Here is a 22779-nt window from a genome sequence, read left to right as displayed (position 1 = left end):
ATCCCACTGGAGGTTACAAGGATTGGTATAGGTGGTTAACCATGAGACTTATTCAGATAGAATTGCAGCTATCAGCAAAAAAGCTTAGTACCAAAAGAGCAAACTATCATTAGTACCCTATAAAAACTCTTATATAATGATATTTTTATCACTATTTAATTTACCCTAGAGTGCAATTAGTTTACCAAGAATTTACCTGTAAGGGAATATTTTGTTTACTGTTGGTAGATTCTTAACTTATCATATATGATCTAACTACATGCATGCACATAGAGAATGTTATTTGATTTTTTGATACTGTGGATTCATTAATATTCGTTAAATACCAATTTTGTTAGGACTATGTGGGTACAGGGGAATTACGAATGCAAATGTTCAACGAAATACAAATATTCTAGAGGACTGAATGCAAAACCACAATTATATATCCACAAATATGCAAGTTTTCCTCAAACCACGAAAATTGGTATCCACAAAAATAAATGAATCCACAGTATCACATTCGTACCAACCAGATACACTTATATAACCCAAGAGCTCTGCAGAAAAGTGTCATGATTTTTATTTGAAATTTCTTTGTCTATTTCAGATATATAATGAAATGATTCGAGACTTGTTAAAACCATCATCAGGTATCCTTGACCTTCGAGAAGATGCTAAGGGTGGTGTCCAGGTGGCAGGTCTGTCTGAGGTCACTACAAGGTCAACAAATGAGGTAATTAGTTTTTGAGAAACTTAAATCTTAAACTATTGATTTGATAACTTATATTTGTATTACATGTTTTTCATATTTTGTAAGGGCTACCTCAGAGTTTCAATAAGCATTTGTTCTCAGCTCACTACCTAACAACTTTTTTTTTTTTAACTAAATGCATTACAGTTTAATGGTGACCAAGTATGAAACAAAAAGATTTTATTTTCGATTAAAACCATAAAGCCTTGTTCGAGCTGCCTAAATTTAATGATAGTTTAATATCTGATAATTGATGTGTTTTGTCTTATAGGTAATGGATGTGTTTTGTCTTGTAGGTTATGGATATGTTATTCCAAGGAAACAAAGAGAGAACTCAGGAACCTACTGCTGCAAATAAAACTTCTTCCAGATCTCATGCTGTCCTCCAAGTCATTGTCAAACAACAAAACCGAGTACGGAATACGGTGCAAGAAGTACGAGTCGGCAAATTATTTATGGTTGATTTAGCTGGTTCAGAAAGAGCAGCCGCCACACACAATAGAGGCAAACGTATGGTAGAGGGTGCACATATAAACCGGTCTCTATTGGCTCTTGGAAACTGCATCAATGCTTTAAGTAAGGCTTTATTTTAATCTGATTAATTAATGTCTGTTAAAATTAGCTGATATACAACATATACTTTTTAATATTTGGAATAAGAACAACTAACCTTTAGTAAAGGAGTGGCAAAAGATACCAAAGGGACATTCAAACTCATAGATCAAATATAAACTGAGTACACCATGTCTAAAAAAAGACAAATACAAGTACACAAGACACAATGTAAAAAACTAAAGACTAAACAACACAAACCTCACCAAAAACTGGGGGTGATCTTGAAGGTTAGGTATAATCCTGCTTCATATGGGACACCCGTAGTGTTGCTCATGTTTTTTTAAAACCAGGTAAATGGTCTAATTTGGTCTCTATTTTCAGGTGATAAAAATGGACACAAGTACATTAACTACAGAGACAGTAAACTAACAAGACTACTTAAAGATGCATTAGGCGGAAACTGTAAAACTGTGATGATAGCCCATATCAGTCCAGCCTCTTCACAATTTGAGGAGTCCAGAAATACACTGGTGTATGCAGATCGAGCAAAACACATCAAAACAAAGGCAAGTATACATCTTCAGGGAACAAAGGGTTTAGAAAAATATTTGCCTGTAGAAAATTTGTAAAAACTAGAGAACAATTTAAAATTTCAACAATAAATAAACAGATTCAAATTTTTTGTATGGGATGGTTTAGATAAAAAGGCAATAAGAAATAAATCAATGCCAGATCCTTAAGTAATATGAACAGCTATAGAATAAAAAACACCTACACAAGAAAAAAATAATTAATAGCATTAATTTCAAACAATGGTTAGTTCTTGACATTCAATTTATATGAAATAGGCTCAGCTTATCAGCACTGAATTTTAATTATTGTCCATTTGACTTCTATATATTTGCAGAAAAAAATTCTTAAATATTCATTTTTTAAAATTAATAATTTTTTTCTTGATGTATATTAATATATGATACATACGAACTCTGATTATTAATTTCATAATTTTTTGTTGATAAATAAAAAAGTTTCCCATTAGGTCTCTATGTTAATTTTATTTTTTTAAATTGTTGATTACCTGATGGAGTAAGTATAAGTGGTGTAACAGCCTTCCAACCAAAACAAAAACAACATACATGTGCTTTTAAAGTTTGTTTATTTGTACCATGTGACTTTGTATATTTGAATATAAAGATGACCTGTACTGACCAACAAACAAAATAAGATTTCATGTCATGTGATTGTTATAATTGTTCTTTATATGACATGTATGATAGATTCTGAATTTTCCATTTTCTGTTTTAAAAAACATTAGATATAGTACAAACTTGTAAAACAGTACATTATAGGCAGAGGATATGAAAATGAATATTGTTTTATATGTTTACCTTCATATGTTATGTTAGTGAACATGAGTTATGACAGAATTTATCAACTATAAAAAAAAATTATATTTCTAAATTGTTTGCTTCCTAGATGTGCATTTTGCACATTAATGAATACCTTAATGTATATTAACTTTAGTCTGTTTTTTAATAACACTTCTCAGAGCCTCTTTGTCTTTTTATGCAACTCACCATGCTAAAAGCATGAAAAGTTTGTGTATAGTTAATAGTCAACTTATATAATGATATAAAATCAATAATCTGAAGTGATGATTATTTTCATTGGTGTCCTTTAATATTTAAATTGGTAAAGTCACATTGTACAAATAAACAAACTTTAAAAGCACATGTATGTTGTTTTTGTTTTGGTTGGAAGGCCGTTACACTACTTATACTTACTCCATCAGGTAATCAACACTTCAAAAAATGAAATTAACATAGAGACCTAATGGGAAACTTTTTTATTTATTGACCCAAAATTATGAAATTAATAGTCAGAGTTCGTATGTATTATATATCAACACACATCAAGAAAAAAAATATTAATTTTCAAAAATGAATTTTTAAGAATTTTTTTCTGCAAATATATAGAAGTCAAATGGACAATATCTGCAGTAAAGATTTACATGCAATTCAGATTAAATTTACTGTATCAATTGATTGTCTAAGGGAGATAACTCAAATTCTTTTTTATAAATCTTTTTGAGTAGAAAATTACTAAATGTTTTTTTTTTTTTATCTTCAATTAAAACATTTTAAAATGATATTACAACATATATGTGTTCTATCTTGTTTTTAAACCTTTCATAGATACAAAATGAAACAGTTTTTTTTAATGCTCACTTGAACTTCAAATTAATGAAGAAAAATTATATAGCTGATTAAGTCTGTAATGAAAAAAAGTCCAAACTGTACATTTCTTTTCAAATGATCTAAATTGTTTTGTTTTGAATTAATGAAATGAGGAAATGATGCAACATCTTTAATGTGTTTGTTTACCTTACAGGTTAGAAGGAATGTGACTGATGTATCCTATCATATAGCCCAGTACACAAACATTATCCAGGAATTACGGGAGGAGATAGGACGACTGAGAGTTAAACTGAATGATAAGACCACGTCTGTCAGTCTTCATGGAGGATCGTCTATACAGGCTGTACAAGGTACATACAAAAATCGGCTGGCAATTTTGTTGTAAAAAATAAAATTTACAATTTGTATCACATTTTACAGGTACAAATAATTAGCAATAATGGTACTTGCTAATTGAAATACAAAACTTGATTTATTTTTTCTAAGTTATTGTATGTGCAATCATAATAACAAAATAGACAAAATGCACTTTCTCTCTATATGGGTGACCATTAATGCTATGGAGTGGGAGAAAGGACCAAATTCTTTTGAACTTTGGAGTATTTCACCGAAAAATAGGCTTTTTTTATACACATTTAACACAGTTAGTATATATTCAGTATCTTCAGGAAATTGTGTCTCATTTCTAAGACTCACCTAAATTTTCAAAAGATAAAATGGCATCTTTGTTTTTCCTTCCTCAGTATCATGGTAAATTTAAATATTTATAACATACTGTATCTTTCTTTACAGCTCAAGTATTAGAAGCAAAGAGGAACTTAGATAAAGTAGAACTAAACAAACTGAAGGAACAACTTTTAATATCATTTAAAGATCAGATGGAATTAAGGTAGGAATCACTGTGTAAAAATTAGAGTTGAAAATTAGGATTTCATGAAGTATTTATGAATAAGAACAATTGATTGATTGGTGTTTAACACCACTCAAGCAGTATTTGTGCTATTGACCTGGTGGTCAGTTTTTATTGATTGAGGAAGCTTGAGTGCCCATGGAGAACCACTAACCTTTCATGGGAACAACTAACAATCCTAAGATTGGAATTGAGCACACCTGACAGGTGCAGGATGTGAACTAAGAACCTCTGTGTTGACAGACCATAGATATACAAGAAAGTTTTTTTTATATAAATGAATGAATGAATACTTTATTTGCAAGAGGTATATACCTGCTATGGCAAACTAAAAATATATATAATATATTACAAACAAAAGACAGCAGAGAACAGTACTTACAGAGTATACAAAAATACAATATATAATAACTTTTATTTCTTTTATAGAAAAAGTTTGATGGAACTGAACAATGCCACAATGGAGATTAGCTTAGAGACGAATCGTAACCAGATGATTATTACTGAGTGAGTAGATTTATCGGTCTCAAGAGCAATTGATTTTCAGGTTAATAAGTATCTAATACTGTAAATTCAGAAATATTGCGTGCATTTATTATTGCGATTTTGTCATTTTAGAAATAAATGCGATTTAAATGTTTACGATTTTGAGAAAAATCCTGTTTAACTCCTATAAAATGTTTCAAAATGCGAGTTTAAATTATTGCGTTTACAACTCTCGCATTTTTGGCAATAATAAAAACCTCGCAATAATTTCTGAATTTACAGTACACATAGAACACTTCTGATGCAGGTCTTTTCCAAAATCATTTACTGGACTGATACATATGCTAGGGAAATAATTACTCCAAAGTTTTAGGATATCTAGGATATCCCTTGACTGTCTATACATCTATCTGGTCAGGTCTCTGTACCTCTGTTTATGTACCTCATATGCACAAACCCTCATTTGATGGATATTGATGAAACTTTGCATGATTGTTGTATACTAGCTAAGATGCACATTAAAATATATAATCTAATAGATATAAGATGTGGTGTTAACGCCAATGAGACACCTCTCCATCCAAGTCACTATTTGTAAAAGAAAAAACATTATAGGTCAAAGTATGGTCTTCAACACAGAGCCTTGGCTGACATTGAACAACAAGCTATAAAGGGCCTCAAAATGACTAGTGTAAAACCATTCAGATGGGATGTCTGTAATATATATATATGTTGAATGGGAGATAATCCAGTTTATTTGCTGAATTCAATATTACAGTATGTGAAAATAGTATTTTAGAAAAGGGTTATCATTGTCAGTTTAATGAAATTTCATAAGATTAATCAATTTGTTGTATTTTAGATGGCAAGCAGAAAGAGCAAAGTCATCATTACGGAAAGAAGGGGGTGACAATGCAGGTTTGTAAAAGTTATTATATGAATTTTAAGGGGGAATTAATTGTTCTATTGATATTTGATCTGAAAGGGATATAGTAAATAAGGTCATGAATTGTCATATTTGATTTTAATTAATAAGTTAAAAGAATAACTATAAACTTACAGCTAAAACTATTTTGATTTTTTTCAGGACAAATTTCTAAATCTATGGAGCTAGCTGGTATAGGATCAGATGAGATAGTTGAACCAGAGGAAGTTAAAGTTGCAAGGGATGAAATCAAAGTTTTACATGATGAAAAATACAGAACTGAGAAAATCAGAACCACAGTGTATAAAGAACTTGAACAGGCTAAATCAAAAACAAGAAAACTAGAAGAGGTTAGTAGCAGTTACTTCCCTTGACATAGTTCAATGATACTCTGAATGATTTCCCTTAATGGAAAAGTTCAAACATTTCTAACATTTTACAATAAAAAACAAGTTCCATGCAGTGTATAAAACATAAGTTGATTTTTTTTTTGTTGAACAAATTTATTACATATACACAAAACAATTCACAATTTTTTTGTTTTTTGTAAATAAACCAAACTTTTGAATGTTTGTGTGATTGCATTGCTGTCTGATTGAACTATATCCCATAACTCCTTTTATTCATAGAATTATTTTCATTACTTTTCAGAAATTATGACTTTTTCATTGAAAATATCTGTTGGCTAGTAATAAAACAAAAAGATATATTTGTTCAGATTTTCATTAATTATTTAACAGACTGTACCTCAGAAAATCAGCGATGAAGACCAGACAGAGATAGTCATGTTGATGTGTAAAGTACATGAACTTGAAATAGAAAATACAGAGGGACAGTCCGCCTGTCTGATCAGAGACTTTCAAATCAAGAAGAAAGATATGGTTATTGTAAGGTTTCGTCAACACAGAACTCTCTGTGATGAGATCATCAGAAAACAGAAAATTTTGTTAGAAGGTAAAGCTTTGAATTATGATCGATTCATTTTAATTTGTTCATGATACATAATTATTAAGTGCATCAGACATTCAGAAGCACAGTTTGTTAAATTGTCAAGAAATATTTCATTAAAATAAGGGCTTTCACTAGGTATTATATGTGTAACACATTAAAGTTATGGCAAATACACTGCACTTGTTTTTAAATGCTCTAGTTTTAAAAATTAACTGGTTTAATATACTCATATTTATGCAGGAAAGGTGATTTCAAAGATAAAATAAGAAATGAATGGGCAGTAAGCTCTACGAAAATTTATGGAGGACTTTGTAAACTTCATAACTTCCCTAATTGTACAAGAAAAACTCTGGGTTCAGTCTGATAAGGAATAAACGCTTTATAGTGGGGGTTTTAATAGCAGGTTAACAATTTTTATTTTTGAATTTTCTTCTGCCTGATTTTATCCTCCTCAAAATATATAAACAAGGCCATAATAAATAATAGGTTTGTTTGCCCAAATGTACCTACCCAGAAAAAAGCTGCCTACTCAAATTCTTTTATTGACCTGATTTGAAGAAGTTTTTTTTTAATCAAATAGGCATGAAGAATAATAAACATCTGATACTTCAATTTTTTTTTTTAAGAAAAATAAAGAAAATGCCTACCTACCTACCCACCGTCTCAACCTTTGGGTAGGGTTTGGGCAAACCAAAATATTTTTAAGTATGGCCCAAGGGAAGATTTCCCTGATTTTAAATCAATTGCCAAATAGGCCAAATTGAACCATAATCAAACATTTCCAACTTTAAAAGTATAACATCTTCCTCTACAGAGAACAATATACCATTTACAAGAGATTTAGAGGAACTGATGGAATTATATAAGTTAGAGAAAGAAGATCGTATGTTGTTTAGTGAGGAAACTCTTCTTAATCTAACTCCAGAATACAGAAGCAAGGTATGGCGATTCTTCAAGAAGTTATCAATTTATTGTGGATTCATTATTATTCAATGGATACCAATTGTTCGTACAGTTTTAACCACAAATTTAGATATATAAGGAATTGCAAATTTTCGTTAAATTGTATACAGACTTTTGCGAAACAACAAAATCAGATATTGCTTAAAATTCAGGCATTCCTCAATCCACGAAAACTTGGTACCCATGAAAATAATGAATCCACAGTATTGCTGTTTATAGAATGGTCAGCATCAAATATTACTTGACAATCATTAACTTTTGAAATAAAAAGACTTTTTCTAATATGAAAAATGGAAACCTATAAATTCTGAATAGTTGGTCAATTAAATCAACATATCTTTAGGATTTTTGTTGAACCTTCGACTCGAATGTTTTTATTGATTTTTTTCCTCATTTTTGTTGAGTGTGCGATTAACGGCAAAAGTAGGCGAGACCCTGGGTTCCACGGAATCCTTACAAATTTTTAATATTGTAAAAGTAATATGCTGCCAAAATAGTTTTTGTGTAAAACTCTGAGGCAGTTAAAAAAAATGGCCGAAATGTTTTCTTTTGGGGAATCCCAAAATTCTCTCATTCATTGTATATATAAAAAATAAATACTTGTAAATAAAAAAACTTCAAGTATAATTTTAAAAGAACACTTCTGAAAATGCTATTTATAAATATTTGAAATAGGTACCATCAGTAGCTAGTACACGATTGTATGGTGATGGAGAAACAGATCATATGAGTGCTTTAACGGAGGAGGAAGATCATAGAAGAGGAAAGAAAAGGTATATACATGAATCAAGAATAGCCTACAAAATCCCAAATTGATGCCGTCGGAGCTTAAAATACAATATTGTTATCTCCATTCTAATGAAACTGACAGAAAACAACGTTAAAACATGTATTTAAAATCTGTCATATGCCGTCTGCGCTTGCACGTACGTCCCATAGCATCAATTGTCAATTGATGCCATGTAAGAAAGTGACATTATCCAATTAAAATGAACATTACCAACGTTGTTGCATTAGAATGGTGATTTTAGTGCATGGCAACAGGACATCTCAATACAAGAATGAAGTCTCAAGTTTAAATGAGGGAACATTGTTATACCACTTTCATATTTTATTTTAATCTCTTGATACTACACACGTTGACTCATCTGAACACGCTTTAAATATTTGCCACTGGACGTTAAACAAAAATCAATCTTTTACAAGTGTTTTTCCAACCAATCTTGAAACAAACAATCCAATACTTATTTTTCTTTTTCATTTCAGTGCAAAAAGTGAGGACAAGCTCTTTTCCCAGAGTGCTCAGGCTAGGAGGATTAAAGAAGGAACTTTATCTGGAATTTGGAGAAATAATTCTAATGTGAGTGGTCCTGATGACCCTCCTCTAACACCAACTCCTAGAATTACCCCAGGGGAGAAAACAGATAGGACTGTTATCGCAACTGGAACTAGAAACATTGCTGCTTTGGCAGCCAAAAAACGGACGATAATTGAACAAAAATATGGCGACACAAAGTCATTATATAGACCTAACAGTGAAAAAGACTTGACAAACGATAGTTATTTATCGCAAAATATGTTAGCTAAACATAATAAGAAATTTTCGGATACGACTTTACCAATGATTAAAGATCCAAGTGATGATAACTTATCACATAATACTAAAAATAGTTCTTTTTCTGATAGTACACTTCCACCAATCAGACAAGGTCAGAAGAATTCACTTCAAAGAGAGGCTGATCTAAAGAAAAATAGAAGAACTCGTGGAAATGAACTGGGTTACTCACAACAGGTACAGATGAATTTATTGGATACTGATTTTTTTTTCAAAATGGTTAAATTATTTCTCTCAAGTATGTATTGATTTAAAGCTATTTTGATCAATAAAAAAATCCAGACTTTTCCAGTCCATTATTTCATTATTCTAATTTTGCATATATACCATTTTTTTTTTTTAACTTTGATATATTACAGTTATTAAAGAGAATTATTTATTAGTGGAGCAGAAACAATGTCAGCAATTCATTCAAACTTTATTGCTAGATAATTATGAGATACATGTACTAAGCATAAATGTTGATTTGTGCAGTATGCTGGATTGTTTGATGAACGTCATGTTGTTAAAAAATATTTGCACTAATAAAATGATAAAATATTGGGAAGGGACAAAAATTTAGCCAGCAGGCCACTTGCAGACTTATTAAAGAGTCGTTGCCAGGATTGTTTAATTTTAATGTGCATTCTTCCTGAGTGCTGTCATATAAAATTTAAAAAATAAATAATTAATTTACAATTTTATTATAGAATTAAAATCAACTAGTTTGAAGCTGAATAAATAAACCAAACTAGATATTAAAGATTCTCTTTTTATAACTATTTTTTTAATTTTGTAGTTTGGACGAGGGAGAAGACTGAGTGAAAAAAGCAACGTCAATACTGCCCGCACAGGTATGTATCAGTAATTTATTGAATAATCAAACTGAGTGTATTTTAAGTATTTACTGATTAAGCCTTGGGTATACTAGCCAAAAAGTAAATAAATTTTTATGCCCCACCTACGATAGTAGAGGGGCATTATGGTTTCTGGTATGTGCATGCGTCCGTCTGTCCGTCCATACATTAGTCCATCTGACCCGCTTCAGGTTAAAGTTTTTGGTCAAGGTAGTTTTGAATGAAGTTGAAGTCCAATCAACTTCAGACTTAGTACACATGTTCCCTATGATATGATCTTTCTAATTTTAATGCCAAGTTAGAGTTTTTATCCCAATGTCACTGTCCACTGAACATAGAAAATGATAGTGCGAGTGGGGCATTCGTGTACTGAGGACACATTCTTGTTTTCTAATGCAATACATTGAAAACATTTTCCTGTTAAACTTTTCAATTCAATTTTTTTTAGAATGCAATGGGCCATTCCAGTTAATATCTACTAAAGGGGAATGGATGGTCCTTTCTGAGGTGTGTAAAATTTACACATCTTAGGGATGATTTTTTTTTTTTTTCATCTGACACGTACAATTATACGCTAAAATTTCTGAGGGTCTTTAGCAGTAAATAATTAAAAATAATTACATCTTAGGAGTTACAAAATCTACCTATGTCAGATCTTAGGGGTGCTTTGAAAGGTAGACAGTTTCGTATCATGCATTGTCTGGTATTGTATTTAAAATTTTGATTGGTATAATCCTTGCAGTAAAAAATTCTGATAGGTCAATTTTTCCCATGAAAGCCCATCCACCCAATATGAACAGAAACTCTACATCTGATAGGTCTTAATTTATAGATCTGATAGGTAGTTTTTCGTGATGATTTTTTCTGATACGTATGGAAAAAAAATCTCCCCATCCATCCCAACCTGTCAGAAATTTAAAACTGGAATGGCCCAATACATTGATAAATTAGTATGTATTCAATTGAGTACATGCAGTTGCAAACATCTATACTTTCTAATTTTAATTTTTGAGTCGAAAGATGTTCAAATGTGCCAAGTTCATCTTTTAATATAAGAATTTATAGACAAATATAGTATGTTTGTGAACATTTAACTTTGTTAATCCTAGTTTTTTAAAATTAATAATGTGTAACTAGAAAAACTGTTAATTTCACAACTTTGATAATAGGCCAAAGTTCATCAGATATTGAACAGTGGGGACATCCTACCTTAACCCCAGCATGTAAGGGGCTATTTCCTGAGTTGGCAAAGTCAACTGAAGGTGAGGTCAAAGGTTAGAGGTTAGATAAAGGTGACAGACACATGCAAAGCACTGTCACAAAGGATAGAGAACAAGGATTATTGTAGATGATCACTAAGTAAGGGCAGATAATCACTTGGTGTTTAATGGTTTTAAAATAAATATTGTAGAATCTAGTTTTAATGCCATTTTTCCCTCAAACAAATACCGATAATTTCAGGAATTTGTTAAAAACCAAAACAATTTTTTTTTTAAGGTTCTTACACCATTCAATTATTTTGAATTACTGTCGACAGTATTTAGAAAACAATATGGGTGATTTAGTTATGCAACACAAATTTTTGATTGGTGGAAAGTTAATTAGTACAGGGTAGAGGGTGATATTTTTTTTTATTGGCACTTTACACTGCGTAAATTTATTGTGTAACTGTAGCTGTATGCTTTTATATACAAATTCTATCACTTATTTAATTTTTCATTAAAACTAAAAGCCATGATATTTCTTTTTCACTTCAATTTTGAATGTTGAATTATTTAAATAACTGTTTTTAGACTGTGGTTTTGTCTTGAAGAAAAGATTAAACAGTTATTTTTAACTGAAATTAGAGTTCAATATGTTATAATAAAACTTATTTTGTACTCAATTTACTTCTGATTAAATTTGAATTAATTGTCAATTATCAGATATTGGAAAAATATTTGTAATACAATCATGTCTAGAGAAGTAGCCGTTAAAAAAAAATGGAATTTATGGAACTCCTAACACTTTATAATTTTGTTATTTTCTTCCTGTTTCTAGGAGATAGAGACTTGTTGTCACCTGTAGGGTACAGAAACAAAACAAAGAGACAGGGATACAGAGGTAAGCTTGAGTATAAATATCCAACATTCAATGAACTCTGGAAAGACTTGTTTTTGTGTATTTCTGATAAAGGTTTACTGTGGATTCATTTATTTTCGTGGGTACCAATTTTCGTGGATTCAGGGAAACTTACGTTTTCGTGGATATTTAATTTTGTGGTATTACCGAAGTCTGCAGACACGCCGTGGTAAAATTTGTACCAAAGAAATCCACGAAAATTGGTATCCCACGAATAATAATGAATCCACAGTAATTAAGGTTTACTGGGGATTTATTATTTTTCGTAGGATACCAATTTTTCATGGATGTTGTGGGTACACCTGAACCACAAATTTAAATGTACAACAAATTACAAATTTTCTAGACTTGTATGCAGACATTAACAAAACCACGAAATTAAATATCCACAAAAGTGTAAAGTTTTCCTTAATCCAGGAAAATAGGTACCCACCAAGAAATACAAGAATCCACACTATCAAGAAAAGCTTTTGAGATACATCCAATAAAGAATATGTTATTTTGCATATGTCATGAACACAGTTCTAATCAACTCTTTTCGTATTCTACGATTTTCACTGAACTAGTACACATTTTGTTTAGGGGCCAGCTGATGCTGCCTCTGACACTGCAGGATTTTCTCAACCTGTTGAAGATATGTTTATGGCCTTGGCTCTTTTCTGCTCTTTGATGTGGTTTTTGTCTCTGACACTTTCCCCATTTCCATTCTCTATTTTATAATTAATAGAACAAAAGTTTAATATGCTCAATTATATCTGGACTGATATATATGAGTGGGTCTCATTGGGGTCTAAACATAACATAGGATTGCCAACTTTTTGTAAAGTCAAATTATTATGTTGTGTAAAATGGGAAATGGAGTATAGAGGGACACAGGAAATAACAAAAAAATGAGAATTGCCTACGTAAATATTGTAAGCGGGGTACGGGAAACTTACAAAACAGTAAGCAGGATCTGGGATCAAACCCCCCCCCCCAAAAAAATATGCAGCAAATTTTTAATTTCTAAGTAGGAATTTGTATACATTTTATTATTTTATGTTTTAGATTCATCCAATGCAAGTACGCCTAAAAGGAAATCAAAATCAAAGAAAAATGTTCCCACAATTCCATCATACAGACAAGGGGACATTACCATCACTGGATTTGCTGTACCAAGGTGATGGGAGACAACTCTTGCCAAATAAGATAAATAATTACTGCTGGTTGCTGAACCCTGCTCATCAATGCAACAATTTATACAATTTCAGTTATAGACATGCATTTAATATGTACTTCAGGCATATTTGGTACCTTTCTTTATCAAATTTGTTCAAAGAAGGTTGTAAAAATTGATGTTATTATTATATTAAGTTTAACTACACAAAAAACATAAAACTGCATAGTTTGTGCATGTTGAAAGTGAGAGAGACTTTCATCATTTTAATCATGATAGGAATTTGTGATCTTAAGATTAATTGTTGCTTCTCAATTATTTAACAGTTAATAGTTTAATTGACAGAAGAGGTGTTTTTTAACTTGCTAAAGGTATATGCCTATAGAGAAGTAATTTATCAATTGAGTCTGATGGTTACAACTTTTGATATAACTTTTAATCATATGAAGATAATGTCTAATGTAATAATTGGTATATATGTAAAATTATCATTATGAGTCATTTTGTCATATGAGAAAAGCAATTCAAAAATACTCTCAAAATAAGTTCTCCAGTTGTGTTATATTTTCAGAAATTATGTTATTTATTGTCTTCTTATAATCTTTACTTTATAAAACGCATTTTAGCATTTTAATCAAATTAATTGTTTTGAATAAAGCCTTTATTTTTTTTTATTTTAGCAGTTTAATCCTACTACTAAAATGAAAATGCTTCTTATTTTGAAAAAAAAAATGTTTGACTTTGAAAAGGCCGATATGTGGTTAAATCTCTATTATTACCACAATGCATCATAATTTATTTGTATTGTCTGTACTGTTACATTGTATTAGTCTGTATGCTGTTACTGTTTCGATCTGAACATTTTGTATTTGTTCTTAAGTGTCAATACTAATTTCTATAAGTGCTAGATAGTATTTTGTATGACTAAGGTTACTATGTAAAAAGTATCCAATTATTGTAATTTTTGCATTATTTTTGTATTTTATCATGTTGTTAATTCATATTTTGTTATTTGTTTAAACATTGTTTTGTATGTAATTCGTAATTGCATTGTGAATTCCAAAATTTATGACTGCACATTAAGCTTGACTTGAAAGCATTTTGTTTTCTTTAGAAGTTCTGCACCAGTTTTTAACAGAGAAAATGGTTGTACTTCAGTTTATTTACATGTTGCACTTATTACAACTGTTAGTCAGTTCTGTTATATGAAGTAAGAACAGATATATGTTGCATTTGAAATTTTTGTTTCGTTCACCATTCAAATGCACATTTTTTCCTGTTCTAGGATGAAACTTAATGTGGCAATTACATAAAGTCTAGCAACATGGTTACATACACTAAAGGCTTACTGAAAATATGAGAGACTTTAATAATGTTCATAGGTTGAGGTGCAGAAGAACCTATTTTTGGGAATTGTTAGATAGCCAAATAGTCAAGAATGTGGGAATTCAGGATCTTATTATATTGTGATGCAGAAAGGGAATCATTGTTTAGGCATTTATTATCACTGAATGAGAGTCATGAGAATTGGGACATATATTTGGAACCCCCCTTTTCTCCTAAGGTCTGAACAACCTTTTTTAAAATGGCTGAATCTGCCCTTGTACATGTAATACTCATCTGCCGTCTCAAATATACCAACTTGTATATATGTCTGGAGTCCATTAATTGTTGCTAGGTTTTCTATTTCATCTGATGTTTAATTCTTACAATTTGCTTCCATAATTGTTAATTTCTGTGTTATGTGTTTATAACTTAATTGTTAGATTTTATATATGTATGTAAAAATGCGATCTGTGATACAATTTATCTGTGGGTATACATCTTTTACAAATAATAGTTATAATGTTGGGGCGTTCCTTAAATTAGTTCTTTGTTGGATGTCAGAGGTTGAAAATTATTGCATGTATAAACTAGTAACAGTGGGATGTAGGTTTTAACAAGGGAACATCTATGATTGAAATACTAGGCATTCATAAATATGTATATCCCAGGGTTCAAGTTTTATTGGAATAAGGGGGGGGAAAAATATTCCATGATTATTACAAATTCTGCATTCATGTCTATAGAAAGTTTGTTCTTTAGGCTACACTTAAATTTCATAGACTATCTTTACTTGAGAAATCCTTGAACATGGTCAACAGTTCTTTTTATCATATTTAGTCTACTATATAGTATATAATGAAATATGATATTTAACACCTGGGATTTCATTACAAGAAAAGCAGAAGGGAACATTTTGAACCTTTGAGATGAACAAACTATATCCAACAAAGAATATTTTAAGGAAAGGTGTATTGAGTATTCATCTAAATGTATGCTTATCAATTCAAAGACTTCAATTAAAAACTGGATTTTTTACCAGTAAATCAGTGAAAATTGATATATTATATTTTATGATGAATTCACAATTGCCTATATTTTTGTACATCTAGTCGTTTGTTTTAGTTATTTATTAGTTTTTACATTGTTACATTGTTACATGGTAGTTTTGTTTTTCTACATAGGTGATATTAGTTTTGTAAATTGTCTCATGTTTTCAATTCCAATTTGTACCCAATTTATTTTATATGTCAATGTGCGTTTCCCAGATGTTTATATGTGTTTCTAATTTAAATTGGCAATGTGATTACTTATTATTCCTGATGGAAGGTTTAAAAAAAATACTTCAGGAAGTCTGTTTCAAAAAAAAATCTTAAGAGAAATCCATCATTTAAAAATTCTCCTCCCCCAAATTCCCACCCAGCGACAAATCTGACGATAGATGTATCATCATTGATATAAATGTAAAAGTCATTTGGTATTGTTGCTGTTCTAAAAGGTTTAAATTTAGACAGGTAATGTGAATCATTGTGTGTGAAAATGACTTAAAAGTGACAATTCTTTTTCAAATTTTTAAAGTTATGAAGCAGTCGTTAATTTTTAAGAAACATTTCGACTCCCAATTTTGGTGGGAGTTTTTTCAGGCTTGTCTTTTTTTATCATTATGTTTCTACTGTTAAATTTCACAAGTTGATTAAAACTTTGATTGAAATTTTTAATTATATTGTTGATTATTGGACAAGATATCTTGTTAATGTTTTGGTGATATATATACATATATATTGAAAATGACATTATATTTAATAAAATATAAATTTGAAAAACAAATTTGGTTTTCTTGTAATTGAAAAGAGCAATCATGGTGTATTAATGTCGAAAAAAATCCAGAAACTGATTACCAATCAATTGCAAAAGTAAACAAGGAAAAGTAATCTTTATTATATTTCAAGAATGAAAATATTTGTATTAGTCTAGGTATATCCATCCACAGGGAAAATGAGAATGTCAGAATCACATCAATTCACGGAGAACATTTTTACACAAAGCTTTCATAAAGCATAGGATTATTTAAAAATAAAACTGAGATTGGATATGGGGAATATGTCAGAGACAACAACACGACCAAAGAGTGAAAAACAGCTGGAGGCCACCAATGGGTCTTAAATACAGTAAGAAAACTTTCCTCACAGAATTGTGCTTCAGCTGGCCCCTAATAACAACTATGTGTACAATTTACTAGTCTGTAATAATGACATATTATCTTTTCTGTGTGAACCTAACTGCTCTTGCTCCTTTCTAGTAGGTCTAGCCTAGACCGTCTAGGTCAGGTGAAAACTGAGTGACGGGCATGAGGACTTGCAAGGTACACACATACCAAATATAGTTATCCTATTACTCATAGTATAACAAGAGAGAAATTAACATTTCATAAATTTTAACTTTCTTTTCAAGAAGTCGCTACACCATGAAAAAGAGGTGTAAAGTGCAATGGGCATGTGACAGACAAAAACTTCCTTACATAAGGCATCTATATATAAAAAGTATGAAGCATCCAGGTCTTCCACCTATAAAAATATAAAGCTTTTAAGAAGTTTAGTAAAGGCCATTGCACCGGATCACTATTCCTATGTCAAGCTTACTGCCACAAAAGTAACAGACTCTATAAAATCTCTCATAATTTCCTTTATACAGTTCTTACTTATGTTCATGCAAATCAGGGGCAGAAAAAAGTTCTTTTTTACCCTCTTCATTCCACCTTGCATGATACTCAATGAACAAGTAGGAATAAAAATAAGTATAGATCATTATAACAAAAATTGAGAAAGGGTTGCATTTAACTGTTTAGCATCTATTTGCTTCCATAAAGGGGATAATCCAAGCTTACATAATGACCCTTATTGACTCCTTGAGCCTGAATGTTCTATAAATGAAATTGGACAATGACACAATCAAAATAGTTTTGAATCTATGTCTAAAAACTGAGAGTGCAAAATGAGACATGAATAATAATTTATGTTTATTATTTTACCATCAATTCTTTCAGGCAACTTAGATGAATTTGGCTTTTAATTTAAGATTTTTTTTTGGTTATATATAACTAATCAACTGTTACAGTTTGTATACATCATTGGCTTTTAAATATCAGCTGGGAACATTCATGATGAAGATATATCCAGAAGAGCACCTCAAACTTATTTTAAAAGTGTTGTTTTCATTTTTTGTTTCTGTATACATGGTTAATGGGAGGTAACTCCAGCTTTTTTTTAAAAAGAAATTAACTTTGTTGTGGAGTAGTTTTGTACACTTATATTCATCAAATATTCAATAAAGTTAAATTTACTAAGTAAAACAATACAACCAAAACAAGAAGAAGAGAAATTAAAAGATTAACCAAAAACAAATCCAAAAAGAAAACTGAATGGAAATTTAAATGTCACAAACCTACATCGACAGCTGGACATTGTTTCAAATCTTACATTTGACATGTTTGAAGATTATATATACAATCTAAACCATCATTGATTGAATAATTGATATTTGTTTGATCAACATTCACTCTTTGTTCAGTGGCAAATATTTCATTCCTAAAATTAACTAGAAACTGTTTACCAATTTGAAATCAATTGCAAAAGTGAACTGGGTCAGCTAATTATATACAAAAACAACTCGACCAAAGAGCGGAAAACAGCTGAAGGCCACCAATGGGTCTTCAATACAGCGAGAAAACCTGCAACCATAATTGTGCTTCAGCTGGCCGCTTAACAAAAATTTACTAGTCTGTAATACATTGTAATGCTGTCATATTATCTTTTCTGTGTGAACCTAACTGCTCTTGCTCCTTACTAGAAGGTCTAGGTCAAGTGAAAACTGTCTGACCGGCATGAGGACATTGTTCCAAATCTTACATTAGCATCTCAGGATTGTTGCTCTGGTGAATATAATGCCGTTTTTTTCGAAGAAGATTTACATTGCTTTTAGCCAATGAGAATGCAGAAAAATAAAAAAAATAATGTTTTGTACATTTGACATCTTTGAAGATCATATATACCAAACCAAACCATCATTTATTGAATAATTGTTTTATCAACATTCTCTGTATGTTCAGTGGCAAATATTTCATTCCTAAAATCAACCAATAAACCAGTTAGTATACATACATTTTGCAAATTATTTGACTTGGATGGAGTTTTGAAAATTTATGTAAATTGACATTGAAAAACATGATATTTTTCACAAAGATATAAACATATTAAATATAAAATAGAAGATGTGGAATGACTACTGATGAGACAACTGTAAACAAGTGACTAGATGACACAGAAATTAACAGGTTTACATTGTAGGTCACTGTATGGCCTGCAACAATGAGCAAAGTCCATGCCGCATAGTCAGCTATAACATGTATAAAAGACCCCCAAATCACAAATGTAAAACAATTCAAATGAGAACACAATTTTATTATGATCCTAATTAATGTACTAAAAAATGAATAAAAAACAAATGTAACACAGCATCAAATGACAACCACTGAATTACAGACTCTGATCTATCCTGGCTTGGGTCAACTTGACAAACTCAAGTACATAAAATCATGATTAACATGATTAATGTACATACAGAATGTGGTGTGGTTTAACATGTTAGTGGGATCCAAACCCTCCCTCTAACCTTGAACAGTGGTGTAACAGTACAACATAAGGCTTAAAGCTTAAGCATGATAAGAAAGGACTGCAAAAATCACTTTAAAAAGGCTAACTTACTCATCGACAGATGGATACAAATAGAAATAAATATAACAAAAACATGTTGACTCTACTGGGTATATATATACATCCCAACAACAAAAAGACACTAAGTATAGATCTTAGAGTACTAGCAGTTAAATACTGACAGCTAAATATAAAAAAGAAGATGTGGTGTGATTGCCAATGCGACAACTATCATGACTATCCACATGATCCACAAAGGACCAAAATGACACAGACATTAACAACTATAGGTCACCGTACGGCCTTCAATAATGAAAAAAGCCTATACCGCATAGTCAGCTATAAAAGGCCACAATAAGACTGTTAGACAATGTCATGAATGTTAAACAATTCAAACGAGAAAACTAACGGCCTTATTTATATAAAAAAAGGTAAGATTTGCTTCGAAACAGTCTCTACCATTGTCTACAGTACTGACATCTCATAGCGTTTTTGAAAGATATAGCATCCCTGTTCCAACTAGCACTGGACATGCTGGACATAGCTACATTACTATCATGACTATACATGTACATTTAATAGCTTATAGATTTACAAATGTATAGCCAAAAAAAGCAAATCAAAGTCTTTGAAATGGATTTTTAATACTGCTAAGTTGGAAAAGTCCTGGCAATAATATTTTGATATATATATATACTCTAGTCTCGGGAAATACATGTACTACAAATGTAGTACTTCAACCTTTTTTTAAATTTCTTCCAATATCATGCTGCTTGCATATTTACCATGTCATTGTTGCACAGAAAAAACCTTGAGGTCAATACATTCAATAAACATGATAAAGGAATTTGCATATATATCATATATATTAGAATAAGTAGACACAGGTTAGTATTCATAAATTTTAATTAATCTCTCATCTTGATTTATAAACATGATAAACCCTGAGTATTTTCAATTGTTTTAAAAAAACACTTTTTTTCAAGTATCTCTGTTTCTCGTCACAGTTGTGCACACAACATATCATGTTTGCATTGTAACTTATCAGAGGTACATGTAAGTAAAGTAAAAATATATTATCTCTCATTATACATTGTTATATTTATATGAATTATAGTATTACATACAAATGTGCATAAATTGCATGGCAGAACTTAATTCTTGACTGAGCACTAAACATATTATTATCAGTTAGATTGAACTGATTATAATCCAATATATTCAATGAATAGTATATAAGAAGTATCCAATTACATATAGTTGTGTGTTTATTGATGCATGAAGCTATAACTTTGGAGATGAAAGAAGCTTAGTTCTTTCTAAACCATATCTAAACTCTGCGAAGGTAATCCGTTTTTTGTCTTTACAACACGAAAAGAATATTTTACAATCTTCCAAATTATCTTGCCAGGTATGAACCTCAAGTTCGTCATCCACAAAACTTTCACCGATATAATTAATAGAGACATGTTCCACATTAAACCAGCACATATCAGTTTTAAAATGGCGATAATATCCTGATGTGGATGCTTTAGTAGCACAGTCCATGAAAAGTTTCAAGTAAGTGGCTTGATTAGAATGCATGTTTTTATCGAGATCACTGTAACGAACAATAACTTTCCATCGGAAACAGTTTTTAGGTGTTTCAGGAAGGGTGGCTCTGTTCAGGCTGGTATACTTTGAATTCCCGGTCATTTTCAAGTGAGACAAACTTGTTTGAAACCAGTCTGGAAATGGCAATGACTTCCTGGTCTCTGTGTTGATCTGCACAAACTTAAGTACATTCTGACCAAGTTTTAAACCGGTCTCTCCGTCGTATAGACCAGTTCTGAAGATGATGGAAGAGTTTCCGATCTCCTTCATTTCCATTTTAAATCTCAACTTGATAGATGTCTTGTATGTGTATCTATAAAGCAATGGGTTGATGTCTAATATCTGTTTTGTTATTACATGCCCGACGTTTTTCATGAGCAATTTGTTCATATGCATAAAGGAATTCGTCATACTAACGGCTCTGTTCGCTTGAAAGAGTAATGATATCGCCCATATACTCCAATGTCCGGTTCTATCGGCGTCAGCATAAGGTATTCCACGAAATGTTACATCGGATTTTTCTGATGTCACCTCGTTTATTGTATAGTGTGTCATCTTTCACAAAGTAGAAAACGAACTGAAGTTTTTCTCAAAGGTTGGTGAAGCGTTCTAGTTTTTGACCGGATATTTGAAGATAGGGGACAAAGACGAACATAATATTTTCAATATTTACAATATTCGTATCCGAAGCGTTTATATTCCTCCTTGTAATGGTGCACACTAAGCCTATTGATATATATTTAAGGGCATACGATACAGTTTTGATCCTGTGTTTACAAGTTCGTGAACATTCCTTATAGGCTAAGATTAAATCAAATATGTAAATAAAAAATATACCTTCATTTGCTACTTTTTGAGTAAAATGAGGTTGAAATTTTGTATTTTTGCTCAAAATTCAGATTTGTGGCTGTTTACAATTTCTTTTTCGAACGAAAGACATAACTTTTTTATTATAAAAGAAACAACTTACTGCTCATATAGTTATGTGCATGATGTGTTTTCTAATGTTATATGTATGTGTTATGCATATGTTATGTCATTATTTTATGTTATGTACGACTTTTGTGTGAACGTATGTATGACATTGTATGTGTTATACATGTATACAATGTATGTTGTTATGTTTGTTATATAGTGTTATGTATATTTTATGTATATGTATGTATAATGTTAGAAAATCATTAGAGAAACAGATTCCACCACCAAATCTCGTGTAATACCATATTTATCCACTCTCGAGGCGGCTCGGACTTTAAATTTGAAAATTTAACTGTCTCGAGTGGATAAATATCGTTTTTTACTCGATGCAGTGGTAGAATCTATATGTATATGTTATGTATATATTATATATGTTATGTATATGTTATGTTTATGTTATGTATATGTTATGTATATGTTATGTATATGTTATGTATATGTTATGTTTATGTTATGTATATGTTATGTATATGTTATGTATATATGTTATGTATATGTTATGTATATATGTTATGTATATGTTATGTATATGTTATGTATATGTTATGTATATGTTATGTATATGTTATGTTTATGTTATGTATATGTTATGTATATGTTATGTTTATGTTATGTATATGTTATGTATATGTTATGTATATGTTATGTATATGTTATGTATATGTATATGTTATGTATATGTATATGTTATGTATATATTATATATGTTATGTATATGTTATGTATA

The 22779-nt window shown here is 30.7% G+C and overlaps 2 protein-coding genes across 3 annotated transcripts in view; one reads left to right on the top strand and one right to left on the bottom strand.

Annotated features, from left to right (window-relative positions):
- Positions 1–16035, top strand: part of LOC134724661 (kinesin-like protein KIF19) — a 41796-nt gene extending 25761 nt beyond the window's left edge. For both annotated transcript variants that reach the window (XM_063587815.1, XM_063587816.1), the window contains exons 6-20: positions 590–715; positions 1030–1309; positions 1670–1854; positions 3680–3836; positions 4279–4375; positions 4826–4903; positions 5745–5800; positions 5970–6157; positions 6548–6761; positions 7573–7697; positions 8397–8494; positions 8988–9513; positions 10115–10169; positions 12213–12275; positions 13341–16035. In XM_063587815.1, coding sequence (XP_063443885.1) covers positions 590–715; positions 1030–1309; positions 1670–1854; positions 3680–3836; positions 4279–4375; positions 4826–4903; positions 5745–5800; positions 5970–6157; positions 6548–6761; positions 7573–7697; positions 8397–8494; positions 8988–9513; positions 10115–10169; positions 12213–12275; positions 13341–13456 — 2364 coding nt within the window. In that variant the 3' untranslated portion in view covers positions 13457–16035. The remainder of the gene's footprint in view (positions 1–589; positions 716–1029; positions 1310–1669; positions 1855–3679; positions 3837–4278; positions 4376–4825; positions 4904–5744; positions 5801–5969; positions 6158–6547; positions 6762–7572; positions 7698–8396; positions 8495–8987; positions 9514–10114; positions 10170–12212; positions 12276–13340) is intronic.
- A 4115-nt stretch (positions 16036–20150) lies between these two features.
- On the bottom strand, positions 20151–21701 carry LOC134726841 (uncharacterized). The gene has a single exon (XM_063591244.1). The coding sequence runs from the start codon at positions 21627–21629 to the stop codon at positions 20766–20768; it is 864 nt and encodes a 287-aa protein (XP_063447314.1). The 5' UTR covers positions 21630–21701; the 3' UTR covers positions 20151–20765.
- Between the last annotated feature and the right edge of the window lie 1078 nt (positions 21702–22779).

The sequence above is a fragment of the Mytilus trossulus genome, chromosome 7 (genome assembly GCF_036588685.1).
Source record: "Mytilus trossulus isolate FHL-02 chromosome 7, PNRI_Mtr1.1.1.hap1, whole genome shotgun sequence".
NCBI classification, from domain to species: Eukaryota; Metazoa; Mollusca; class Bivalvia; order Mytilida; family Mytilidae; genus Mytilus; species Mytilus trossulus.
The sequence above is the reverse complement of the archived record's forward strand: the minus strand, read 5'-3'. Positions and strand labels throughout refer to the sequence as shown.